The sequence below is a fragment of the Apteryx rowi genome, unplaced genomic scaffold (assembly GCF_003343035.1).
Source record: "Apteryx rowi isolate R43461 unplaced genomic scaffold, aptRow1 scaffold_259, whole genome shotgun sequence".
In the NCBI taxonomy this organism is placed as follows: Eukaryota; Metazoa; Chordata; class Aves; order Apterygiformes; family Apterygidae; genus Apteryx; species Apteryx rowi.
In genome coordinates this window covers 1,074,147-1,101,448 of record NW_020448963.1, presented here as the reverse complement: position 1 = coordinate 1,101,448, position 27,302 = coordinate 1,074,147, and the positions used below count along the sequence as shown (strand labels likewise).

General features: G+C 50.7%; 2 protein-coding genes across 2 annotated transcripts; both read left to right on the top strand.

The window, feature by feature from the left end:
* The first annotated feature begins 5,307 nt into the window (after window positions 1–5,307).
* On the top strand, window positions 5,308–19,810 carry HP1BP3 (heterochromatin protein 1 binding protein 3). Its single transcript, XM_026067386.1, has 12 exons — window positions 5,308–5,507; window positions 5,944–6,046; window positions 7,560–7,710; window positions 8,076–8,235; window positions 9,683–9,826; window positions 10,435–10,515; window positions 11,772–11,926; window positions 12,704–12,794; window positions 13,464–13,623; window positions 16,174–16,285; window positions 17,274–17,411; window positions 18,578–19,810. Exons 1-12 carry the CDS (start codon window positions 5,412–5,414, stop codon window positions 18,861–18,863), a joined length of 1,677 nt encoding a protein of 558 aa, XP_025923171.1. The 5' UTR covers window positions 5,308–5,411; the 3' UTR covers window positions 18,864–19,810.
* Window positions 19,811–22,369: 2,559 nt separating this feature from the next.
* Window positions 22,370–26,482, top strand: SH2D5 (SH2 domain containing 5). Its single transcript, XM_026067385.1, has 8 exons — window positions 22,370–22,444; window positions 22,524–22,598; window positions 23,358–23,504; window positions 23,579–23,821; window positions 24,642–24,798; window positions 24,887–24,992; window positions 25,098–25,257; window positions 26,300–26,482. Exons 3-8 carry the CDS (start codon window positions 23,367–23,369, stop codon window positions 26,480–26,482), a joined length of 987 nt encoding a protein of 328 aa, XP_025923170.1. The 5' UTR covers window positions 22,370–22,444; window positions 22,524–22,598; window positions 23,358–23,366.
* The last annotated feature ends 820 nt before the right edge of the window (window positions 26,483–27,302 follow it).

Below are 27,302 nucleotides of genomic sequence, written 5' to 3'. Positions count from 1 at the left end.
GGCAAGGCGCAAGGCAGGTTCCGTTAGTGGAGTCAGAGGTCCAAATTCTGGATGCTACCCTGAAATGAAAATGTATCTTTAGGCCAACAAAAGCTCTCTGTAGACTTTCTCCCTGTGTAGGAATGCGTGCGTTTGGATATTAGAAATGCAAAAGATTCTCTTTGTGCTCCCCCAGACCAGCACCCTGGGATTTGCTTTTCCCCTCCTTAACGCTGTCTCCGGGAGGATTCTATGGGAATAGAAGCTGTTGCGCTAGTCAAAGCCAAAGAATTTCTTGCCTGGCAAAGTTGTGAGCTATTGGATCTTTGTATTGGACCACTGTTCTTTTTTAATTGAAACAAGATGGCTTATAACGCTCGCAGCAGCCTGGGGCTCGGATAGCCTGTAACAGATCTCCGGGAGGCCGAATCACAAATACGGTCCTTGTGGCTTGATCAGGAGACGCTCGATTGAAAAGTCTGCTTAACTGGGACGCTTCCCGGGATGTTGATGCGACGTAGTGGCCCTAAGCAGCAGCGGTGGCTGCTGCTGGATCGGGACAAAGTTAGCACAAAACTTGTTTAATGGGAACGGCAGGGATGGGGATGCCAGTTGTGAAGTAATGCTCGGCCAGATGCGAAGCAGAAGTGAATTTCTGAGGAGGCTGCCAAATAAGGATTAGAAGTGAGGAGTAACTTGTATTCTTTATTCAGGAAGATACTTTGTTTCGTTGCACGTTTTTAGGCTGTTTTAACTGACCGAGTGCTACTAGTCTGACCTAATCGAGACACCAGGCTGCTCAGTGAACTGCAAAGCGAAAGAGAAGGCAGTAAATGCTAAAGAGCCTTGTGAACCAGGCTGTGAGAGGCAAACGGCTGAGAACTTTCAATGGACCCATTTTCTAAAACAAATTGGTATCAAAGATGGTACAGAATGATATATTAAGAAGCGCTGTAGATACTGATGGTTCTGGTAAGATCTTCTACTGGAGCTGGATTTTGTCCAGTCTTTAGTAAATGGGGAAAAGCCGTGAGGATTTCAGAGAGCCAGAAGTCTTTTAAAAAGTTGGCCAACTTGCAGTTTAGAAGGTACCATTTTAGCATGTTTGCTTTTGGTTTTCATTTTTTCTTTGCAGCTCATCGTTAACGTTTCATGCGCTTTTGCCTGCAACTTCTGAGACATTTAAATGCTCTGCTGTTCGGTACAGTATTAGAAACTGGTACATAATTGCATGATAATCAATAGCCTGGTCGAAATCCAGTTACTTTGCTTTTTAAGCCTTTCTGATAATAAACAGACATTGCTGCCTGAGCTGCTTGTTAGGGTGGTGTTTTTGTATCCTTTGACACCCTGACTTCAGATCTGCAAGGGTAACATAAAAAAAAATTGCTTGCTGTTTTTGATCTTATTTCCAGACCCACGTTGTGAACAGTGTACCAAGTCATCTCTAAGAGCACATCAATCACTGGTGCGCATGCTGCGTAACAGAAAGTGGACACCCTTGACAACGCGGGATTGGATATGCTTTCTCATTTTTCCATTGCATATTTGCTTTCAGTTAGCTTAGCCTCTGTGCCCTACCAGGAGTCTTGTGACCTGGTATTTCCACCAGTGATAAGTGGCTTGCCATGTTCGAGACCTAGTTTCCTCCCCAAATATTTCCCAGAGACTGAAATCTAAGATAAGCTAGAAAACATTATGTCCAGCAGAAATTCGAGACAACCAAACTATGCCTCAAGTTAACCTTCTTTTGAAGTTCCTGTGTCTCTCATACTGGTGGGGTGATTCCACTTTTTTATTATCCAGAATGCGTCACCTGAAACAGCCTCCCCTTTTCCATGTTTACCTGTTTGCTGATAGATGAGGATGGAATTCGTATAGATAACGTTTTTCATAATAGCTCATAGAAAGCTACTTGTAGCAGCGTCCGCATCTTCCGTAAGCGGCCACCGCTTGAGATGGGAGACCGGGCGCTGCCGGACCGTTTCTGCTCATCTAGAAATCCGCAGTCTTTTTTTTGCTGCTCGTGAGCCCCTTGCTGGGCCACCTGCTCGCAAATGATTTGTTTACGATAGCGTGGGAATCTGTGATCTGATCTGGTTTCCAGTGACTCATAGGAAAACTGGGGCGAGTAGCTGGATGAACGGTTACGTATGTATATTTTGAAGCAACTTTTTTAAAGGTTAGTATCCTGACGTTTGTTTCGTTGTTGATGTGCTTTTGCTGCCAGTTGACATATTGTAAGCTTTCCTGAGAGTTACCTAACTGCTACCTTGAAGACCTGCGTCATTCACTTCAGCGATGGTCTCTCTTCCCACTTCCTAAGCACAGTATTTGATTTGTTTAACGTTTGTGTAAACACAAAGTACAGTTATTACTTTCCAATTCTTTGTCATTAAGAGTCATGCTTAGAATCATAGCTGTGGGACGCATTTAAAGATGTCTTAATACACGACACATGAGGTAGGGTATCCAGGTAACAGTTGGCTTGGGTGACTTGATAATTCCATTAAAATACATGTGCCATTTTATTTGGAAATCATTTAACTTTCACTTCTGGTCCTTAGCTGTTTTGTAGTGCTGGGTAAAGAGTCCCATTTGTGTAGGCCATAAAATGTGTTGTAAATAAACAAGCTGTCCAAACGCAAGTTAATTCACACGGCTGGAAGAGGCGCAAGAGTGGCTCTCAGAGTTTCACCTCAGCCGCATCCGCGCAGCTCTTTTCTGCAGAGCTGTTGCAAAAACTTCTAGTCTTTTGCTTTAGCCTTTTGAGAAACTAAGTTCAGCAATGTGGCGTTGCACGCTCAGTCCAGAAAGCGATGCTTTGGTGTGTCCCTCCTCCCCTTTTTTATTTTTGCTACTGTAGAAAGCACTTTTTTGACCCCTCTATGGAAAGAAACTGGCTAAGCAAGGACAGTTCTTGAGCTGTGATGCTTTCACAGAAGACCATGGTGCTCCTGACTTTGCCTCTTGAGAATATCAGGGCTTTGAAGTCAGTGGGGCAATATCCTCCTGCCCCTTTGATCCGGTCGGCCTTTTGAGCAGGAGATGATCTGCATGTGAAAATGCAGAGGGAATCGGCAAACTCCCGTTTGGGTCACCGTGAATTTCTGCTGGGTGATGGAAAATTAAGTGTATTGTAGGCACTGAAGCTGTAAATTGTGCTACGTTAGGTTTCACTCTTGCTCTTAGGTTTCACTCTTGAGAGCAAGGAGACTGTGAGAAGTTTACGCTGGGATCTAAACAAAGGTTTTTAGAACTTAGGGATTTTTTTAATCAAAGTTGGTAGTACTATATTTTCATGCATGTGATGTGCGACTTACCTGCTTAAAAATAAACGTGTGAAATCTATAACTAATTCAGCCACAGTGCGTGTGTGTGTGTGAGTAATCCTAAGGAAAGAATATTTTGTAGCCCCCAACTGATTTCTCTTGGTATGGATCCTTAATTGATTATTTGAGGACTTGCTTGAAAATGGTATCTTTCTTTAAAGGTGTTCAGGTTATGCTTTGCTAGAAAAAACTGTGCGATACCAGTTTGAAGCCTGGTAGTATTTTACATTTTCCCTCTCACTTGCCGCTTTGAGGGAGGAAGGCCCCATAAAACAGGCAAAAAGTTGTGCTTGGCCAATAGTTTGTATATTCTAATAGGGTATTTGTATTCATTTACCCATCCTGAAATCTCATAAGAAAGTTTCATTCATCTCATTTATTTTGTCTTTGGAATGTAGTGTTTTTTCATTTTTCTTTGTTTTGTCTCAAGAAAGCATCCAGTGCTGTGATACTCATTTGCTCTTTCTGGTGCTGAGACAGGTCTCTGCAGGACTAGTTTATTGTAATTTTTCAAAAAGACTGTTAAGTGTCAAATGAGAAGTTGAAGATCTTGCAGAAGTGGATGGAGTGCCCTTAGCCATCAGAACCACTGTGTTTTGAAGATAGGTGAATGTCTTTTAGAGCACCTCCTGCTGAAACGCCACCCGCTTGGCCTGGTGATGTTTCTAATCCTTCTTCTGCCTCGGAGGTTTACCGAAAATGCTCTGTGCAGACGATCTGGGTTTGGGGTTGCCTGGGAAAATAAGCGAGGTAGAGAGGATAGCTCTGATTGATTAGGAGTCCTCACTGTTGAGTAATATGAAAACTGTACTTCTGAGCAAGAACGTTGGGTAGTTCGGATGGCGGTGGTGCGATACGGCACATCCGCCCATGCGATGTGGAACGCACTACGAATTGCTGAGACTAGGTGAACGTCACCTTGAAAACAGTGTCGGGAGGGATGTTAGCTTTCCATTCAAGAAGGCTCCTCTCAGGCTGGGGAAATACCTGTTAAAAGTGAAAGTTTGTGGTCATGGTCTTGCCTTTTCGTCAGAACAAAAGAAAACATATCCAGGATAGCTAGAAATATTGCGAGTGCTTGGCTCTTTCTTTGTCAAGGAGGGACGAAGGCCGCCTGGAGCGTGTTGATCTTCTGATGGAACATGGGGAACTGGTCCAGCCCTGGTTTGCTAGGGGCGAGGTTTGCTTTCGAGGGTTTTGAAGGGGATGGTGAAGAACAGGGAGTGAACGCGAAAGTAAACCATCTCTTCCGCAACGGGAGTAGTGGAGCACCTCTCCTTGGTAGAGGCTGATGCAGAAGGATGGGCAACAGGTAAGAGAGGCTGCAGAAGCGAAACGGTAGTACGGGGCGAGACTGTTGATGAGGCTTCAGCTAAGCTAAACCCATTCGGTACTGATGATTGTGTTTAGAGGAGAGTTTTGCAAAGCTTTAACTTACTGTCGAAGGTGTGGAGACCGCTGTTTGATGGTTATTTGCTTGTCCGAGGGCTCATTCGTTCTTTAAATTGCATGGGGTTTAGCTTGGGAGGGGCATGGTTCGGGTCTCTGGTGTACGTATTTGCTGCATAATGGACTTAATGGTTTAATTCCGTAGGCTAATAGAAGCTGGATAAGCGGGTCGGTTCCTGCTTTTACCTGAAGGGAACGACTTACTAGTTACCTCAAGGCTTTACTTGAGGCACGGTGCAATGTCTGGTTTTTGTTAACGCTTCTTGTTCATTTAAATAGCCTCTTTATTCTTTCAGAAATGTATTAATGGAGCAGGCTGCAGGTCTGGCTTATGCCTTTGCCATTTCTGCTGCATCCATAGAGCTTAATTTTGCATACATGTTTTAGCATCTTTGTTGACTGCTGCAAGTGTTGACTGTCAGTTGCGTTAGTCATAAGCTGTAAGTCATTTATCCTCCTTTTCTTTTTAATCTTTGGTTTGTTAGATGCATGGACGTAGATGTTTTTGTTTTGTTAATCTTCACACCACATCTTTTCTGTACTTTAGGTTGACTCCTCCCTGCACTGTGAAAACCATTAGGAAAAAGTCCTTGGGGTTAAAACCTGGGGCTCCACAGTGTTCCCTGCACTTGGGGCTAGAAATTATTTTAAATGGCGACTGATCTGTCTGAAGCTGAACCCGTGCATCATAAGGCGCTTCCACTCTTAACGGGAGCTCAGCTGATCCACACGGACAAGTTAAGTGAGGTAGGGGCTGGCCCTTTCTCCAAGCTTGCCCTTGGATCAGACCTTGACTTCCAGTCCTGCTGAAGGTTACTTCATAGTCTTTCTCCCTTGCTTGTAGGAAACTTGATTGGGAGTCTGATAAACCCTGTAGGCACGCTCCTTCCCCTTCCCTGCTTTCCCTGAGATGTTGTATGTGTCAAAATACTCAAATGCTCTTCTCACCTAATTTGGAATTGAAAAGAAATTGTTTCTCTTATAAATGTAAAATGTGAAACTGTCCTCTCATGGTATGCTTCAGAGAAGCTGGTTTGAGTGTCACTGTCACTTAAAATGCTGAAAAATCCAAATGTAACAAAAATATTTCTGCATTTGCTTCTTTGATGTACTTTAATCCCATTTCAGAAACTTTCTGATTTTTTCCAATATCTGTACCGATTTTTTTGTGTACTTTCTTTAGAAAGTTGAAGACGACACGATGCCGATCCGTCGCTCCGTGAATTCTTCTTCCCGGGAAACTCCTCCCAAAAGCAAACCTGCTGAAGGCGAGGAGGTCAAAGCAGGTATGGTAATAATTCTGTAGTGGATTACTAATGTATTTTCAAACATAGACTTGTGTTCTGCAGCTCCTGAAAAATCCTGCTGCCGTGTTTAAAATATTACACATGCTTAGCACCTTTTCACAGGTTTTTCCTGGATTGTTGGGAAGTCGTATTTTGCAGCCACTCTTTCCAGTCTAAACCCATTTCTCTATTTTGTCCTTCATACCCTGCAGCAAAGCCCTGACTCTCCAGACCTGAAAATATAGCTAAATATGGTCTTTTTCAGCCTCTTCATTCTTCAGAATAAAGGTAGAAACTGTGAGCTTTCAGTAGTGGCAGGAAAATGGCTTGAGATCAAAAAGTGGAATTAATAAATGGAAAAACAGAGTATTTTAAATTTTTTTTCTTTGTTTTCCTGTGTGGTAAAATCCAGTCTGATATTAATGTGTCTGGTTCTAGTAGCTTCACCTCGGTTTCTCAGAATGTGTCATCTCAGTATCATGTTCAGTTAATTTCATTGACTTTATCCTCTTTGGTATGAGGAATAAATACACTGCATGCAAAAGTACCTCTTAATAAACTGTGTTTAAATACGTGATGCCTCCATATAAAAATTGTGCACAGGAACGTAACAGGCGTGCTTATCTTCTCAAAGATAGAGAATCTGCGTAGTACGTAGAGCAGTCATTGTAGATAAATAACTCCTTACCCAAATAATAGATAATGACAGTTTATATGCATCTTACCTGGTAGGCTGTCCAGCCTCTAAGGCCTTCTCGCAGCTACAAATACTTGAGTTAATTTGCTGGCTAAGTTGGTTTCTGACTGGATTTGATCCTGCTGATAAACAAGGGCTGCTGCCAATGCATGTGCGATGTAAAGCTGTGCCTAGTCTGGAAAGATGCGACTGAACATGTCAGTTAACATCCTTCAAGTGCCACAGTATTTAGTGCAGAAGCAGTGGTGTTTGAAAACAAATCCGTTGTAGACGAAGTTGCTTGTTTTTAAAACAACAAAAAAAAACCCACATGGATACATTTGTGTTGGTTCCAGCTTTTTTAAAAGCTTGTATTTATCTACCCAGATCTCTGTGGAATTGTATGTTTTTGCACCTCTTTGACTTAAAATGTGTAAACCCTAATGTAGGCCAAAATCTTCGTGTTTCATGGTACTGATCTCCTCCTCTTCTCTTTCCCTTCCTCACCCCAGGCGTCTGTGATGAGTGATCATTGCAACAGTAACTTCCAGGAGTTAAAGAGGAGAAGACTGGGGGATTTAATTCATTGTGAAAATGCTATGTGATATTGTTTGAAGTTATTCTGGCATTTGCTGGCTGATTGCACCTTACTGAAGCTCTTTCAATAGTTCTGTTCACTTCTTAAGTTACCTTCAAATCATCCGTTTAAATCGGAGAATAGAAATAGGAAATCATTTTTGGGGTGTGTTTGTAAGCTTTTTTTTTTTTTTTCTCTGCCTTCCTGAAGAATAGATGCTGGGTTTAGATAGTAACTTGATGCGGTTTCACATCTTTTAGATCCAGAAGTCAGCTCTGAGGAATCTGCCTCTGTTGGAGAAGAACAAGAGAATGAAACCCTGCCTGCTGCATCCGGTGAAGCAGAACAGCCAAAGGAACCTGAGAATGAAGGGAAGGGGGAAACAAAGTCCTCAGAAGAAACCAAAAAGGAGTAAGGCTTGCTTAGTGCTGGAATGGGGAATGTGGGTAGGACTGGAGAGAGAGTCTCTCCAGTTTCTATTGATAGAAAAGGTGATGCGAGAGATTGGAAAAATAGAATGGGTCCCTGGAAAAGATGCTCTTATTTCTGAGGAACAAGCTAGCGATCAAGTGCGGCAGCTGTTCTAGAATACGTTGTGAGACTGAGCCTCAAGATAGTTTTTTGGGGTTTTTTGTTTTTTTTGTTTTTAAATCAGAACATCAAAATGTTCTTCAAATAATTTTCAGAGTCAAGTGTTCAGTGTTTTCTTTCTGTTCTGCCTGGCGGCTTGTTTTACAGTGTCTCTCGTCTTACTATTGCTTTGTATTTTTCCTAAGCGAGAAGGATCAGTCTAAGGAAAAGGAGAAGAAGGTGAAAAAGACCATTCCTGCGTGGGCTACTCTTTCTGCTAGCCAACTGGCTAGAGCACAAAAGCAAACTCAGATGGCTGCCTCCTCGCGCCCCAAGATGGATGCTATTTTAACTGAGGCCATCAAGGTAAGCAGGAGACAAATGCTTTGTTTGTCTGTCACGAAGCAGAATAACTTATATGCCTAAAATCCCCAATTTCAACTTACGGGTGGTAGTGCTGTCTGTTAGCAGGAAACTTACTGTGTAAGACGTTTATGCTTTTAGCACTATTGGTGACAAACTGTCTGAAAGCCTGCAGAACTGAAATGCAAGTCCATGATGTAACCGAGGGGTCCTGTAGGTTTTTTTTCTTTGTTTAGAATTTGTTTCCCTGCCTAATTAAATTATTAGAAACAGCTTTGACATAACCAGTTGATTGCTGGCATCATTTAATTTGGTGTGCCTTCTAGCCATGTTTAACTTGATTTACGTTGGTTAATCCATCTATTTGATGTGTGCCTCTTTCAACATTAACTTATCTTAATTCAGGATAGATGGAAATACTGTAAACTAGCATTCCAAAGCGATGTTGGTCTTGGTTTACCCTCCTCCTAATTGTAAACAGAGACCTTTGCCGTTGTATTTGCACTGCGACGCTGCTGCCTTCCCCTTGACACTTATTTCATGCACGCTGCCTTCACGGGAGGCCTGGACTCCCCCAGCCTTGGTTGCAAGACTGCCTTTCCAGCCGCTACAGCGTGCAGCAGTGCACCCAAATCCATTAGAGGGAGAGAAGACATGCTGTGAACTTTAGGTTACTCTAAACCTTACATTTCTGGCAGTTGTTTAGAAGGGTAGGTAACAGAGTAGGATCTACAGTACATTATTATGCTGTGCTTAAGTAAACTGCATTCCATACAGTGCAGCTGCGTAGTAGTCTTCCTGAAGCCACCTAGATCTGCAAGCTTGCTTAAACAGAGAGAGTTTTATCAAGTCACAGTTGGGGTTTTCTATGACCTGTACAATCACTAAAATATAAAGCAGAATTGTTTTGGTGTAATCCCCTTCTGATCCCTAATGGAAGGACTTCTGTAATGCTCTCTGGCTACCATGATTCTTCAGAGAGAGTAATCTTCAAAATACATACTTTAACTTATTTTTTTTTACTAGTTTGCTAATGTTTATCCTCCAACTCCCTTAGAAAAAAAAATTGGCAGCTTGTTATGATTTAATGATTACTCTGTCTGACATTAGTAAAATGACTTACCGGTTGTGCGGTGTTAATTTTTCTTAAAGGTGACTATTTTTTTGTAATAGCATGTTGTGTAGATATCGTTACTCTTAAGTGCTGCAGAATAGGGGAGTGGTTAACACGTTGTCTGCCCTTCAGCCACTCTGAAGGGGAAAGTGCTCTAGTTAAGTCTTTAGTCAGTGGCATTTCATACTGTCAAATCATCGCAGGAAGAAGGCCAGCGCTGGCATCCTGTGCCGCTGTGTTGGCCTATATGCATCACTTCAATCTCTGTTCTTTCAGTCCCGCAGCAAGGCAGTTTCCGTGCAGGTGGTGTCTGCTAACTCATTGCTCCCGTTTCAGGCGTGCTTTCAAAAGAGCGGCGCATCGGTGGTTGCAATCCGTAAATACATCATCCACAAATACCCTTCCCTGGAGCTTGAGAGGAGAGGCTATCTTCTAAAGCAAGCGTTGAAAAGGGAGCTGGAGAGAGGAATCATTAGACAGGTAAGTGGTGCTTTGTGGAACAGCCCTGCAGCTGGTGTTACTGAATTACACAGGAATTTAAGAAACTCCGTTAGCAGCTCTCTGGGGTGATCGTGTTCTCCCTCGTGGAGGTTAATTAACCTCTGCCTCCACTTTGTTAGGCGCTGACGGAATTTCAGCATTGTTCGGCGAATCGGATACTTTGCAAGGATGTCTTTTGTGTAACATGGATGGCTGTTTCTTGGTTTTCAGTTGCGTCGCGTAGCGTTGCAGCAGCATGCGTCTTCAAACCGAGTCTACCAACTTCGCTTCTGCATCAGCGTGTTTCGTTTAACAGTGTAATTTATGCCTGCAATATCAACTCTCTTAGGATCTCCCGCTCAGGACGACAGAGTATGTTAGTGATGTCTTACGGAAGCGTCAGGCCCCTGTTGTTAGGGGGAGCGTTGCTTTCGCGTTTGAACAGGTTGCCCTCTGCGGATGAAAGCAGTGGATTCAAATCAGGCCTCCAAAATCAGGCAGCGCATCCTAAATCTTTATAACGATGTTAAGTAGGCTCTTTCAGATGGTTAGTGCTGTAAGTTGCTTTGTATGTTGAAGACTGAAATAGACTTTTTTTTTCAAATTAGGTGAAAGGGAAGGGAGCTTCTGGGAGCTTTGTGGTAGTGTCTAATACAGGAAAAACTGTTCCAAAAGCCAGAGACAGAAAGGTAAGATGGATTGTTTTAAACAATCCTCTGAAAAATATTTGTGGGTTCCACTGAAACACTTGCATGCTACAAAATGTGCTTAACCACAGCCCAAACAGTTTTTTCCTCCTTGCTGTACCTTTCCTCCCCAAGTAAAGTAAGTTTAACATCTGTTCCACTAAAATCAGAATCAGAAAACTAGGATGAAAAATTAAAACCAAGTAAAATAATCAAAATCTTAGTTTTAGAATTTTTACATGAAACCACTAGGCTTTGGTTCAGAGGCAGAAACATGAATAACCGTGAAGCTCCTCTTCTGTCTTTACCTGGTGGAGAGAGAGGCCTCTCGGGTACTGTAAGAGAGCTTTGTGCTCCTGAGGAGACCAAAAGTCCTAGAACTAAAGGTAACAGTGACACACTTGGTACTATTGCACAGAAGGAAACTAATTACAGTGCAACTTCTTTTTAAATAGAGCTCACTGGCTTCATGTGAAGCTTGAATAAAGCACCTGATACCTGCTAACGCATCATTTTTCTTGCCTGCAGCCAGTTGGTGTATTTGTTCCTAGTTACTTTCCCCAAGCTGCAGCAAAATGAAGAGCTCGCTCTTGTTTTCAGTGAATTCAGCTAGCAGTGAGGCGGCTCTCTGGGTGAGCAGCACCCTTACCCGTTTGTTTGCAAAGCTGCTGTTCAGCATCGAAATCCAACTGGAGTTCTGCACATTTCCCCATTTCCTTTTCTGTGTAAAGATCTCTCTTTTCTGATCATCCCTCCCTCTTAGCAGGGAAGTGACAGAGGAAAATTCAGGTAAAAGAATCAAGATTTCTTTCTGCCAACTTAAAAAAGCACAGTCATGTTTGCCTGTCAATTTTGGGGTGGATTTGACCTGTGTAGACACCCAGGACGGTGTCTTGCCTTCGATGTTTTTTCATTTCATGTCAGTGTGAATCATTTTCACCTGACTCTCATGGAAGGGTAGCGAGGAAAGAGTCCTTAAAAAGAGGAGGGAAACCATTAAAAATATAGATATCATTAAATACTCAGCAATGATAGTATTTAAAAAACTTTCCTAAGACTCCTATCAAATTCTAGCCAGCTTACCTAGATTTTGCTTAAACTGCTAAACATTTGAATTCTTCATGTAAAGAGCTGCTTTACAGAACTCGTTTTTCAAGATCTGTGGCTGATGTCAGGAGTAGCTCTCCCCACCTGTGTTGCGGGTTCAGAAAACCCAAAATCCTAGGCCCCACTGATGCGTAAAAACACATCTGTTTCAGAAAAGCACTTCTGCTTCGACTCCAGAGCAACAGGTCAAGCTGGAAGACATCCTGCCACTGGCTTTCACCCGCCTTTGTGAGCCGAAGGAAGCTTCTTACAGCCTGATCAAGAAATACGTGTCTCAGTATTACCCCAAACTCAAAGTAGATGTAAGGTAGGTGCAGGGGAATGCTTCTGCGAGCAGGACTCCCGAATAGCCTTGAAACACTAGTGTCCTCCCGTTTTGCTTCACTTCAAGGTGGTTTGATCCGGTATTTCATCCGGCAGCAGACAGGTGGTGCTCTGCATTGTAGAGCCTGCAGGAAAGCTTGAGAAAAGCTGTGCCTTTTTCTGCGTCTCTCTACACCCTCTCTCCGTTCCTGACGTTTGACACTAGCCTCGTTCTACACACCTCTACCCTTAACCAAAATCGGATCCCTCCAGCTGCGCGGATATGAAGGCCTCTTCTTGGCGTCTCGTTGCACTTGTTTCTGAAAGCTTTAACCGGTGCACACAATAATCTGTCGGTTTGCCCATAGGGAGCAGGTCAAGGGCCAGGAGAGGAGGTAAATCTAGGAAAACCATACGTATTGCCTTTTAGAGGGGCTTGTACTCAATCCCTTGTCTGTCTCTCGGTTGACTACCTCGTTGCCCGCCTAGTCCTGTCTCCAAACGTGCTTCTTAAAACGAGTAAATCCTTGCAAGTGAAGCGTGTGCGTTTCTGGGTACGCAGCGATGCCAAGAAAGCCTTGCAGTTGAATATCCGCTAACGTACATTGTTCTTTTCATATAATCGGCACTTGCTAACTGATCTCCGTTTAAAATGTCTGTATGCAGGCAGATACCACATGTAAGTACTGCTCTTCTCGCGCTCTGTGTAAGGTGTTGTTTCTCTGTTTATCTTTTACGCTGTCAGTGTGTGTCAGTAAAGCTTTATCCGCCTGCATTTCAGACCCCAGCTGTTGAAGAATGCCCTGCAGAGAGCTGTAGAGAAAGGCCAGTTAGAGCAGATCACAGGGAAAGGAGCATCTGGGACATTCCAGGTCAGAGCCAGAGTTCATCTTGCTTTATTAACTATATTGACCTCCATCCTTTGATTTGTGTTAATGCCCCCTCCCCAGTTTTATTGGGTACACCTTTCTTTAGCAGCCTGTCATATTCAGCAGTTGTCAAACTATGGAGCAGTAGGACTCTTATTCTCCTCTTGGTCTACATTTCTGGAACAGGCCTTCCTTGCTTAGCGTGCTCCACACGCTGCTTCAGCTCTGACTCACTAGCACAGTAGGGGAGATGGTGGGGTAAGCTTTCCTTTCTGTCACTAATTGCAAGTGCAGCAGGTACCCCAGATGTCTGCAGTGTCTTTTCCTCGTGTCTATGCCGTAGATGTCTCTTGGGCGCATTTGGTCTGTGGGATGGAGGAAGATCTGATTTATTCCCTTCCTGAGCGATAGGCCCCTAGATTGCCACATACTCGCACAGTATTTTGGGACCGGGGCAATGCGTTACCAATAAAAAGCACTCCAGGCCAGCTGACTAAATAGGCCTGTCCTCCCGTTAAAGCTGGGAGAGCAGCGTTCCCTCTGCAGTGTTTTAATATAAAACGTATCTGTGCTAATGCAGGAGCGCCGACCCACCTGGTGCAGAGAAGCTTGTCCTGACCTGGTTTGGGAGAATTTTGTCTTGATGCTTTTCTCTTCCTCCTTGGAAAATAGCTGAAGAAATCAGGGGAGAAGCCCCTGCTGGGTGGGACTCTGATGGAAGACGCCATCCTGTCTGCTATCGCTGCCATGAATGAACCGAAGACCTGCTCCACCACAGCGCTGAAGAAGTATATCCTGGAAAACCACCCAGGGACCAACTCCAACTTCCAGGGTAAAGTACCAATCTTTGGGACTCTTTTTTCACACCGTGAAAGTCCCGCAGCTGTGTCTTTGCTGCATCTTTGAAGTATTCAGCTGAGCTTGCTGGGGAACTGGCAGCTGCTCCACTCTTTGTGCTGCCGAGCGAAAACTGCGTTGCAGAGATGCTCGGTATTTTTATTCCCATTAGTTTCTTTCAAGCCTGACAAAGGCGAGTTTCTGAGACATAACGCTTGTTTCTCTTGTCTATAGCCTGTTCTCAGGGAAGGGGAGTAGTATTCAAGTCCTTCATTGTTCTTAAATCACAAAGTTGATTTTGTCTGTCTCTCTTGATTTTTGGCAGGCTACAGCTCAGAATAAAAGTAATTCCAAGCTGTGTTTTATTTAGAGGAGTTGCACCATCTAACTTAAAAAAAAAAATAATAAAAATAAAAATAAATCCTACCAGCACCCCTTCTACTGATTTCCTGGAGATCCTCCTCTCACTCTGATTTTAAAAGGTTAAGCAAGTGAGGGAAGAAACTAATCCTGTTGTATTTGGAAAGAGATTTGGTACATCTTTGTTCCCAGTAATGACACTAATGTCTGCTTTGGCTTTTGCATTAGCAGAAGCCAGGACAGCAGAGACTTTTTAAAGTAGATCTTCTAATGGCTTATTTGCATTATTTGATCTGCGCCCCTGTGCAATTGTTTAACCTAAGCCGAAGGTCATTTGAAACAGCGTGAGCTTGCTGAAGTCTCTGCTAGAGTCAGACCTAAAAGCAGATCAGTTTGTTAGGGTGGTTTCTCAGTACTGGTGCTGTCCCTCAGGATACGGGGCTGGAGAGGAGACTGCTGATTCCGCACTCTTCCTCTGGAGCTGAAGCACTGCATCAGCACGGCCGCGTGATGCAGGGCTTGCTGCCGCGTAGAGGAGCACAGATTTCCTCCCAGCAGTGCGGGCTGAAGAAGTTGCCTGAGGCCCTCTGCCGATTAGAGACTGATGCCGAGTGCGACTTCTTCATCCTGGGGCAGGGAGGAGAGTGCCCAGGCTTACTAAGCCCTTGCGTTATATTTGCTTTCAGGACCCCTGGAAACTTCAGCCCTGGTCTTCAGAGGCCTGTGCTTAGCCTGCCTCCAGCGCTTGTCAGTCTTCCAAGTCAGATAAGGAAATTTCAGCTTGCGATCTGCTTTTTTTCTGTCTTCTTCCATCAGATAAAAATAATTTTGATGACCTCTACTCCTTTTTAGAAGCAGCTGGAAGAAGGTCTCGTGAGAAGTAAAAGCAGGCAGGTAGACATTACCGAGGCAGTGCGCTACGCTCCTTCCCATTTGGTGTCTCACACTTACAGCTCCAGTCAAATCCTTTACATGCTGCTGTTAATCTTTGGTACCCAGAGTAAAAATAGCCTGATGTTGTATGTTCTGCCCCTGTTTGTAGAAGTGCGGGTTTTTAAAAAGTTCTTGGACGCTTAAGAGCCTAATGTTGGAACACTGATAGTTTAATGGATACAATTAATTCAATTAGCTGTGTAAGCTCTTCCAGTGCCGTTTAAATGAAAGCTCTTCAGCAGAAGTAGTCTGTAGGCTGGTGAAAGTACGGCATTGTCCCAAGTGATTTTCTTGCTGTGAAATGCCAGTTCTTGATAAAAGTCCATTTCAGTGGCATTGAATAAGTGGTTTGAGTGAACACTTTTCCATTAATCATGCAGAGCAGATTGAGGTGACAGTTTAACCAGCACACTTCTTTGGATTTCTTTCTCTTTCCATTCCTCAAGTGAACCTTTTTAGAATGTGCTTCAGGGCAAGGCTTGCTTTTCCCTTGGCTTGGAGGGAGCTAAATATGTAAATGGGCCCCCCCAATTTAAGCTGAAAGTGGTTTTGAACTGATTAAAGCACTTCAGCCCTTTGCCAGAGGCAGAGATCCCCTGTGCTTGTGCTGGTTTGGTTAGAAAGCTTACACAGTGCCCAATGGAACAGAAGACTGGAGCAAAAAGTATATTTCTCATATTTCTAGACCAAATATTTTCCCGTAAAAAAACAAAGCAAGGAAAGAGGCAGCAAATACAAATTTTGGAACACAAGGGAGAGGAGAGCAAAAACAGAGTAGAGACTTTTTTTTAAAAAAAACTACTTTTTAGAGCTGGTTGAAGAAAGCTGAGACTTGGGTTAAATGTTGACAGAAATAGTTATGTGATGCTGTTGGATGTATTTATAAAGGAGGAGCCCCTGCTTGTAACATCAAGCACCTGGTCTGTTCTTGGTTTCTTCCTTTGGAGAGTTTAAAGCCGCGTTTGCGAAGTGTTTAGGAACAGTGCTGCCATCTTCCTGAAAATTAACTGGAAAGATTTCCCTCTAAATAAGACATCCTAAAACTTCTAAACGCAGTGGTCTAGCCGGGTCCTACACATAGCGGCTGGTCTTTGCTGCGTGTGGAAGGAAGCACGGGGAGGTCTCTCCGTGCATCTCTGATCTTTCATCCTGGCTCTCCATCTCTGATTTCAGAGGGCACCGCGGAAAGCGGTAAGTTTGGGATGGGTGACTGGATAAAGATGTAATGCCGCCTTTCTTTGACATTTCACAGTGCATCTACTGAAGAGAACCCTGCAGAAATGTGAGAAGAATGGCTGGATGGAGCAAATTTCTGGAAAGGGCTTCAGTGGAACTTTTCAGCTTTGCTTCCCGTATTATCCTAGGTAAAGAGCTTGGCTGTGAAACAATGTTAAAGATGAATATTTCATAGATCAGCCAGATAGCGTTGCTGAATTTCATAGGCCAGCTGCATGTTCACAGGGAAGTTTTTGTAGGGTTTGGTAACGAATGAGCCACAACACTGTCACCCATCTCGCAGTGACTTTAATTGGGTGTCCGACTGTGAGTGGACATAAAGCTGACTTCATTAGCAAGGGAAGCTTTTAAGGGTAATAACATTGGGCTAAATATTCTCGGGTATTCTGTCGTGATGCTTTTTGCAGGACAGTGGCTATTTAAGTGTTCCCATGCTAAAACAAACTTGCACGAGCAGGTAGAGCGTGTTGTGTTGCTTTAACGCAAGAATGCTCATAATGAGAAGGACCCAGCTGTTTGCCTTTCCTAATGCTGATGGGGGGGAGAGCTGGGAGGAGGGGGAGCGGGAAGGTAACCTAGATTAGCTACTGTGAGCCCGAAAGAGCCTTTCTTCTCCTGCTGTGAATGGATATTGCGCTGGGCCGCATGGAGCACAGGGATGGTGACTTAGTGTCCCATGAAGAGCCAAACGGCAACGCAGTCATTAAAGTCTCTGCTTCCCACCTTCCTTTATTGCGTGCGTGTAAGTCCTCAGTGGCTCCGGCTTGCGTTCGGAGTCGCTGAAGTCTGATCTTGTCCTGTTGTCTGTCTTCCCGTGTTTGCAATGGGAGAAAGAAGCAATGAAGGGAAGGGAAAGGGCAGCCTAGGGAGGGGAGGGCTATGGCGTTCCTGGTGACTTACAAGCAGTTGCACTTCTGCCATTGCAGAGACAAAATACTGTTGGTTTCAAATAGCAAGAAGCGCAGAAGTCGTTTTTTTGGGATTAGGCTCAAAGCTGTAATCTTGCAGGAAGATGAGCAGCAGTGCCTGGTAAGCCAGGGTTACCCGAGGCTTGATGACCCTTGAGTTGTGTCCTTAGAAGCGAGTAGTCTTGCTCTAACAAGAATGCTCTTGTAGCCCAGGTGTGCTCTACCCAGAGAAGCAACAGGATGAGGACTCTGAGGAATCTGATGAGGAAGAAGAGGAGGAGTCTGAGGAAGAAGAAGAATCTGAAGAGGAAGAGTCTGAGGAGGAAGAGCCACCACCAAAGAAAAGGTATGATAGGATTAGAGATACACAGGCCCCTTCAGACCAAGTAGAAGTGACTCTTTGGTCACAGGTGTAGAGAGCACCTCGTTCTTCTGGGTGGATTCCCTCTGGATCTCTTGAAATAACACGGTGCCAGAAAGTGAGGAGTATTAAATCTTCATAAAGACGCTGAGGTAGTGACATTGTCCTGATTGCTCTGTTTAGGATGACTTTGGGGTGGTGATGACCATTGCTATTTCTGTGGTCATTTCTTCAGGGCTGAGAGCACATGCTGAGACGGGATAGTCCGCATGAGTAATGAATATCATACCCAGAAGGTTGCAGGAATACAGCAGTTCACTGGTCTCCAAAGACGAAATGCCTGCGCGTAGATCTGTGGGGTTTGTTCTCCTGCTGCGGCTATTTATCCGCAAGGCTGTTGCTCCGGAAGTGTTGGGAAAGGGAGTTTCTGTTGTGGTTGAATTCTTGGGCACTGTGAGGATCAGGACTTCTCTGGGACGTGTGCTGTACTGCAGCAGCCTGCAGAAGCAACACCTTGCTCCGGAGATCCTGATCTCCTCCATTTAGTAATTTGCAACTAATGTCTTTTTCCTCCAGATGAGAAGAGCCCGTATTTATTTTGTATTGCCTTTAGCTCTCCCGTGTGCCTTTTGTGCTTTGCAGAAGTCTGAGGTCTCATATGGGACTTTTTTGTATTTATTAAGTGTTTCATTAGGATAACTATTCCCTACAGTACTATTTGCTGTTTTGTAGCCAAATATGAAACCTCTCTCACTCAGAGCATGGATTTAAGATGAGTAGTGTTCATTAAGTAATAAAATTCCGCTTGCAGAGGGAGAGAGACTGCTTAGGTCTTTGAATTGTTTTGATAATCGACCTAGATCGATTCATCGTTGTTATTTATATGTTTTATACGCCTAACGAAGGAGTTAGAAACCTAGCGGACAGCGCACTGTGGGAAACGAGAAGTGCTTAGCACGGCAAGACCCACCGCAGTATTTCTTGCTCTTTGGGATTTAGATAATGAAACGTACTGCTGCGTGCAGGAACCTTTGCGGTAAAGAAGGAGAACGCCAAGATCGGCTTTGTCGGTATGAACCGAGTCCAGCGGTTCTGCTCCGGGTGCCGTTTGCGCCTCCGCTCTGATCGTGCGCTGCTTTTCTTCCTGACAGGATGCAGAAGAGACCTCCTCCGAAATCGCGCAGCAGGGCGCCCCCGATGAAGCGAAGAGAGTCCAAGCCCAAGCCAAGGAAAACCCCTGCAGCCCGCCGGGGGAAAGCGAAGCCTCCCCCCAAGGTCAAAACTCCTGCTAAGAAAGCCAAACCAGCAGCCCCAGCCATCAAGAAACCCTCTGGTGGCAGCTCTTCCAAGAAACCAGCAGCCGGTGGGAGAAAGGAAGTGAAACCCTCTGCCAAGGGCAAATCCACCATGAGGAAATCTCTCCGGGCAAAAAAGTAAAATTTTTCCAGTGTCAGGGAATCCCATGGTCAAATCCACAATCTTGTTTTATAAAGTCAACGTGCATTTGTATTTTAGTTCTGATGCTTAAACACTTCTTCTTTTTTTTTTTTTTTTTTTTTTTTTCCTTCTTGAATGATGGGGAAAAAGCTGAAAACTAAATCAAACCATCCCAAGCATTTGTTAGATCCCGATGCCGTGCCTCGTGCCTGCCCCTCCCCTGGATCAAGTCATCTTTAGTTTCTGCAATAATTTTAGGACTTTTCTAGGACATATAATCTGTACATTTTACGGTGTTCCTCTTGGCTGGGGGGGAGGAGGGAAGGCGCGGGGCGGGGGCCGGCTTTTAAAAACTTCTTTGGAGAAGATCTTTATATATCTTTAGACAGCAGGAACGGGGATGATTGGGGAAATGTAATCCTTAACGCGAAGGTACAGCTGCCGTAGAGTCCTCCGTAGATCCCCTGCATGACGAGGTCCTTGACGCCTCCGCGGAGAGGCGGTGTACATACAGCGCTCGCGCGGCGTCCTGGAGGCGCCTCTTTCCGCTTGGCCCTTAGAGCGATAACGCTAAGGAGACGGTGCGTTTGGCTCCTTCAGACCGGCGAGTTTCCCTCGAGGACGAGCCAGGCCTTCGGTAAACGGAGGCTGCGGCCCGTCGCCGTCGCCTGACGTCGGAGGGGCTCCGGAAGGGGTAGTTCTCCGCTAGGCGGGTGATTGGAATTAGCGTTTCCACGCCGCATCTGTTACCTTAAAACCAAAATATATAAAAGTCTTCTTGAAACCCAACTTTGAGATGTTTTTAAGAGATGAAGAGCCTGCGTTTTGTCACTTCTCGTTTACCCTTTTTTTAAAAGAGAAGTCGGAGAGCTATACAATTGCTAATGTAGAGATGTTGATAAGCGACAAACATGCAGTTTGCTAAAATAAAATGAAACTAGATTCCAGGCTCGCTCCGCGTGTCCTTTATCTTCCTCGCCGCGGCTTTCTCGTCCGGGAAGTCGAGGGGAGGGAATTACCGTAGGCGTGCGTTGCTGCCGAGGCAAATCTTTGTTAAAACTACGCTGCCAGCTCGAAGGAGAGGCCTATTTTAGTCTGAGCCCCTGCCCAGCTCTGCACTTGGTTGGACTTGCGACCTTTTTCCTTCCTCGGTTTCTCTGGAGGCAAAGGTGAGCAAGAAAAAGCCGCTCGAACCTTGCGCTGCTCTTCTCACCTCGCCCCCCGGTAGCGCCAAGGTGAGGGGGGAAAAGCCGCTGTGCAAACCGGCTGAGATTTTGCCCTCTTCGCCCCCCTCGCCCTGCTTTCCCACGCCGAGCGGCGTCGCAGCCCTGTAGCAAGGGGGAAGAGGATGTAAACAGCAGGTTAAGGCGAATCGCGGCTCATGGGAACCTGGGAAAGCGAAAGCACCAGTCGAAGACACATCCATGGGGTGCAAAGCAATCGGAGATGTCGGGGTCGGAGCCGCTTCGTTCCTCCCGTGTTAAACCCATCACTGATGGCGTTTTGGTTGCGACTTTAATTGGTCGTTGAAGTCGAGCCAAAAGAGCGGCGGTTCTGGGTGCATTTCATCGGCTCCAGGCGCTGGAGAGGGACCGGCCGTCACCCGCTCAGAGACGGTGCATTCCCGGGAACAGCTGGCAGCTGCCGGCCAGAAGGTGAAAAAGGGGGAATTAATGAGAAACGTCCTTGCTGGGGGCGCGGGGGTCCCGGGAGTGACTTCGGGGCGCTTTTGTGCCCCGACGCTTGCCGCGGCCCTGGGAAAGTGCTGGCCGCCGGCATCCCGGGAGGCTCGCGGTGGGCGAAGCCGGGCCTTGCCGCGCCGGGGGCGTTGGGAATTTGGGGCGAAGCGAGCGCGGCCGGCGAGGCGGGGGGTGGAGAGTGTGCGACCACGTGGCCGCCGGGGGGGAGAGATGGCTGGGAATCGCTTCTCCGCCGGGCACGCTGGAAAGATCCGTCGCAGCTGCGTTTTCCCCGAAGCTGGAGCGAGCGTTGCTGCGGCGAGCAGGAGGCGCCGCTTCCGCGGAGAGGAGCCGGCGAGGAGGTAGATCGCGGCGATCGCAGGGCTCGCGGCGGACGGACGAGCATCCGCGGCCGTGGCGCAGGGAGCAAAACACCCGGCTGGGGGGGGATGGGGGGGGGATTTGCCCACTGCGCTCCGTCGGGATGTCGGTGGGAGCCCTCCGGCATCAGGGTTTGGGGGGGGAGAGGAAAAACCTGGCTGCCCCCCCCCCCAAAAAAAAACCCACCTTGGGGTCAGCATCTCTTTCTGGGGGTCCATTGACAAATTGAGCGTGGGAAAAAGGGGGCGTGGCCTGGGGGCTGCCCGCCCGCGGATTGGCTGGGGGGGAGGGGGAAGCCCCCCGGGTGATGCTGTAAAGGGCGGGGGGGGGGGGCGGCCGGGGTGCTGCTGCGGCAGGTGCAATGAGTTGCGCGGGTCTCAGCCCGGCCGGGGTGCCGCAGGTGGGCCCTCGCCTGAAAAGTCCCATCCCGTCCCCGTCCCCGTCCCCAAGCTGCTGCCCCCTCGGTGGGGTCTAGGCCGGGTGGGGGGGGGCCGCGACGCCCCCTCGCAGCGGGATCTTTGCTCTTGCAATCGCCAGCGGCTGCTCCGTCTCCTGCCGGCGTTAAGCGGCTCCCCCGGGAGCCCGGGCTGTGTGCGGCTGGGGAAGGGGCTTCGCAGAGGTGAGGCAGGCGGAGAGGACGGATGGGGGGGCCGGGACGGGGGAACCCCCCCCCAGCATCTCACCTGGGGTTGGGATGTGGGGACCCCTAAATCTCACATGGGGCCAGGACATGGGGACCTCCTGCACCTTGCATGGGGCTGGGACATGGGGACACTTAGATCTCGCATGGGGACAGGACATGGGGACCCCCTGCACCTTGCATGGGGCCGGGACATGGGAACCCCTAAATCTCACATGGGGCCAGGACACGGGGACCCCCTGCACCTTGCATGGGGCCGGGACATGGGACCCCCTAAATCTTGCATGGGGTCAAGATGTGGGGATCCCCTGCACTTTGCATGTGGCTGGGACACGGGGACCCCTAAATCTTGCATGGGGCCATGACACAGGGACCCCTAAATCTTGCATGGGGCCAGGACGTGGGGACCCCTAAATCTTGCATGGGGTCGAGATGCGGGGACCCCCTGCACTTTGCATGTGGCCGGGACGCGGGGACCCCTAAATCTTGCATGGGGCCGGGACGCGGGGACCCCTAAATCTCGCAGTGAGCGGGGCCACCCACGGCCTCCACGCGCCGCCGGAGCCCGTCACCCCGGCGTCGAGCCGCGCGGCCGCCCCGGGGCCGCTGCACCACGGGCCATGAAGAAGAAGGCGGCAGCGGCGACAGCGCAACCGCAGCAGCAGCAGCAGCAGCAGCCGCGCGCCCGGGCGGTCGCCAAAGCGGCCGAGGTGAGATGCCGGCGGGTTTGGCGGCGGCGGTGGCACGGTGGCGGCGGCGCGGTGGCCGTGCTGACGCCTGCCAGGCTCTCGCCTCGCCAGTACGTGGGCTCCTTCGCCGCCGACGAGCTGGACGTGCAGCGGGAAGCGGGGCGCCTCGACGAGCAGCTGCGGGCGCTGAAGGTGAGAGCGGCGGCGGCGGCGGCGGCACCGGGGTCCCCTGCGTCCCGGCCCGGCCCAGCGCCACCTCTCCGCCCGCCAGGACTGTCCCCGGAGGAGAGCCGTCGTCCTCAAGTTCAGCCTGCAGGGACTCAAGATCTACGGCGGCGACGGCGAGGTGGGCGGCCCCGCGGCACCGGGCAGCGCCACGGGCCGGACGGCGCTTGGCTTGGAAGATGCCCGGTGCCAACGGTGCCCAGGCCCTGGGGGAGCGTCGCAGGGCCGGTGCCGGCATTGCACACACAGCCAGTGCCGGCACTGCAGGGTCGGTGCCAGCATTGCATGCAGGGCCCGTGCCGGCATTGCACTCAGGGTCGGTGCCGGCATTGCACTCGGGATTGGTGCCGGCACTGCAGGGTCAGTGCTGGCATTGCACTCGGGATTGGTGCTGGCATTGCACTCGGGATTGGTGCTGGCATTGCAGGATCGGTGCTGGCATTGCAGGGTTAGTGCTGGCATTGCACTCAGGATTGGTGCTGGCATTGCAGGGTTGGTGCCGGCATTGCACACAGGGCCGGTACCGGCGTTGCAGGATCAGTGCCGGCATTGCACGCAGGGTTGGTGCCGGCATTGCAGGGTCGGTGCCAGCATTGCACTCAGGATTGGTGCCGGCATTGCATGCAGGGCCGGTGCCGGCATTGCAGGGTCGGTGCCGGCATTGCACTCCGGATTGGTGCCGGCATTGCAGGGTTGGTGCTGGCATTGCACACAGGGCCGGTGCCGGCATTGCAGGATCGGTGCCGGCATTGCAGGATCGGTGCTGGCATTGCACACAGGGCCAGCATCAACCCTGCAGAGCCGGTGCCACCTTTGCACCCGGGTCGGCGCCGGCCTTGCGGGCTCGGCGCCGGCAGCGTGGCCTCCCGTCGCCCCGCAGACGCTGCTGATGGCGCACGCCCTCCGGCGCATCCTCTACAGCACGTGGCGCCCCGCCGACTGCCAGTTCGCCTTCGTGGCCCGCAACCCCCGCAGCCCGGCCACCGAGCTCTTCTGCCACCTCTTCGTGGGCCGCCAGCCGGGCGAGGTGGGCACGGCGCTCCGCCGCCCGCCCCGCCGCCCGCCGCCCCGCCGTGTTTGCAGCTTCTTCTTGCTCCCCAGGCGCAAACGCTGCACCTCCTGCTGTGCCGCTGCTTCCAGCTGGGCTACCTGCTGGCGCACCCCGAGGCGCAGGCCGGCGGCGAGGAGACGCGCCCGGCCCCGGGCACCGGGGTGCTGCGGGCGCCGCTGCACCCGGCCGAGGCGTCGCCCACTGTCAAGGCGCTGGTCTCCTTCCGCCGCCTGCTCGCCCCCTCCGGCCTGGCCTCCCGGGTGGGTGCACGGCCGGGAGTTTCGGGGAGGGGGGTGCTGTGTGGGTGCATTGGTGCGTGGGTGCATTGGTGCACAGGTTCGTGGGTGCACAGGTGCAATGGTGCATGGGTGCTTTGGTGCATAGGTTCGTGGGTGCACAGGTTCATGGGTGCATGGATGCATTGGTGCATGGGTTTGTGGGTGCATGGGTGTTTTGGGTGCACGGGTGCATTGGTGCATGGGTTCCTGGGTTCACAGATGCAATGGTGCATGGGTGCTTTGGTGCATAGGGGCATTGCTGCACAGGTTCCTGGGTGCACAGGTGCTTTGGTGCGCAGGTTCATGGGTGCGCAGATTCATGGGTGCACGGGTGCATTGGTGCACCGGCTCCTGGGTGCACAGGCACAATGGTGCCTGGGTGCTTTGGTGCCCAGGTGCATTGGTGCATGGGTTCCTAGGTGCAATGGTGCACGGGTGCTTTGGTGCACGGGTGCTTTGGTGCACAGGTTCATGGGTGCACAGGTTCATGGGTGCACGGGTGCATTGGTGCACCAGTTCCTGGGTTCACAGATGCAATGGTGCATGGGCGATTTGGTGCACAGGGGCATTGCTGCATGGGTGCTTGGGTGCACGAGTGCTTTGGTGCCCAGGTGCATTGGTGCACGGGTTCCTGGGTGCACAGGTGCAATGGTGCATAGGTGCTTCGGTGCACAGGGGCATCGGTGCACCAGTTTCCCGGGTGCATGGGTGCTTTGGTGTACAGGTGCATTGGTGCACGGGTTCCTAGGTGCAATGGTGCATGGGTGCTTTGGTGCACAGGGGCATCGGTGCCCGGGTTCGCGGGTGCCCGGGCGCAACGGTGCCCGCTTTGCAGGAGAGGCGGCCGGAGGCGGAGGGCAGGGAGGGCGCCCGGCCCGGCAACCCCTACTGCTCGCCCGTGCTGGTGCGCAAGAAAGCCATCCGCAGCAAGGTGCTGCGCTCGGGCGCCTACCGCGACTGCGCTGCCGAGGGCCAGCCGCCCCGCGAGGCCGGTGAGTGCCGCCGGGGCACAGGGAAACTGAGGCACGGCGGCGGGGGGGACGGGACAGCGTGGCGCCAACCGGCGCTGCCTCCCCGCAGCGCCCGGGGGCTGCGAGAGCAAAGGCGCCCGCGGCGGCCCCCCCTTCCTCCCCGAGAGCGACGGCGGCCTCCCCGAGAGCGTCTGGGCCTTCGCCGGCATCGCCAGGTGAGCCCGGCACGTCCCCCCCTGCCCTGCGGCCCCGCGGTGTCGTCCCCGCTGTCGCCCACCGTCCGTCCCCCCCCCCGCACCGCGGCCTGTCCTCGTCCCCAGGGACGGCGGCGTGGCCCTGCTGCGGAGGGACGTGCCGGGCGCCTTCCTGCTGCGCGCCGAGCCTGGCCTGGCGAACCGCTGGTGCCTCTGGGTGCGGGTGCCCTGCGGCGTCATCCCCTACTACGTCTTCAAAACCCACCAGGGAAGGTTCTGCGTGGAGGTGAGGGCGGCGCACGGGGTGCAATGGGGCACAGGGTCGTGGGTGCACGGGTGCATTGGTGCATGGGTGCTTTGGTGCACAGGGGCACTGGTGCATGGGTGCATTGCTGCATTGGGGCACAGGTTCATGGGTGCAATGGTGCACAGGTGCACAGGCACACGGGTGCACGGGTGCATTGCTGCATTGGGGCACAGGTTCATGGGTGCAATGGTGCACAGGTGCACGGGCACACGGGTGCGTTGGTGCACGGGTGCACTGGGGCACAGGTTCATGGGTGCACGGGTGCAATGGTGCATGGGTGCTTCGGTGCACAGGGGCATTGGTGCACAGGTGCATTGGGGCACAGGTTCATGGGTGCAATGGTGCACAGGCACACGGGTGCATAGGTGCATGGGTGCACAGGTTCATGGGTGCACTGGTTGCACGGTACATTGGTGCACAGGTTCATGGGTGCACAGGCGCATTTGGTGCACAGGTTCATGGGTGCAGGGGTGCACACCTTCATGGGCGCATGGGTGGATTGGCACCCCTGTTCATGGGTGCACCGGTTCATGAGTGCACAGGTGCAATGTTGCACAGGTTCATGGGTGCATTGGTGCACCAGTTCATGGGTGCGCGGGTGAATGGGCGCATGGTGCACGTGGGTGCATAGCTGCATGGGCACATAGTCTGTGGGTGCACGGGTGCATCAGTGCACAGGCACACCGGTGCACCGGTGCATCAGGGCAGGGGGCTCAGCAACGCATGGGTGCACTGGCACATGATGTACAGAGGGTGCACGGGCACCCAGTGCATCGGTGCACTGGCCCGCGAGTGCACGGGTGCATCGGTGCATGGGCACACAGGTGCATCGGTGCACCGGGGCGCGAGTGCACGGGTGCATCGGTGCACGGTGCGCCGGCGAGGCACGCCGCCTGCCGCCGTTGTCCCACGCGGGGGGCCGGGATGCACCGCGGGCTCTTCCTCCCATCCCGTCACCCCCGGAGCCGGGAGACAGGGGGCTCACGGCCACTTTCTCCCCCTCCCCACCCCGCGGCGGCAGCACTCCAACGCCGAGTTCGCCAGCGTGGCGGCGCTGCTGGCGCACTACTCGGCGGCGCCCGGGGGCTGCTTCTGCCGCCTGGCCCCCGGGCGCCGCAACCACGGCTACGAGGAGCGGGAGGTGGCGGGCGCCGGTGCCGAGGTGCCCTGGGCCCCCGGCGGCGGCCAGCATGAGCGGGGCTAGGCCCGGCGGCGCCCCGCTTTCCGTCGCCGCCGTCGGCCGCCTTGGTGCTCCGCGGGCTGTACGGGGCGCCGCGGGCAATAAAAAAGCGCGCTTGCTAAAGGAGGAGCCGACTGCTGCTGCGCCGTTTCCCCCCCGACGGCTGCATGCACGCGCGCAGGGACTCACGCGGTCACCCTCGTGCACGAGTGCAGCGGTGCGCTCACGCTCGTGCAATCGTGCCCCCATGCACTGGTGCACGCGTGCGCTCATGCACTCGTGCAATCACATTCCCAAGCAGTCACGCTTGTGCTCTCATGCACTCTCACACTCATGCATTTGCTCTCTGCTGCACATACATGCTTGCACTCGTGCACTCGCATGCTCCCACTCAATTGCACACCCATGCACTCATGCTTGCACACTCTTGTGCACTCATGCAGGTGCATTCCCATGCACCCACACTTGCACGCTCATGCGCTTGTGCTCCCGTGCACTGATGCACCTGTAAACACACACTCGTGTGCACTTGCTGTCCTGTGCACTCACACTCAGTCACACGCCCGTGCACTCATGCTTGCACTAATGCTCTTGTACGCTTGCACCCTCGTGCACTCCTGCTCTGGGGACCTCGTGCACTCGCACTCATGCACTCGCACAACCACACTCCCATGCACTTGTTCCATTGCACTCCCATGCACTTGCACGCCCCTGCACTCGTGCACGCGCACGCCCGTGCACGCGCACCGGCGCGCTCCCGCTGCCGCCCCCCCCAACTCCCTCCCGCGCACGCGCCCTGGCGCCGCCCCGCCCCTCCGCTGGCTCCCGCGCGACGCTCCGCGGT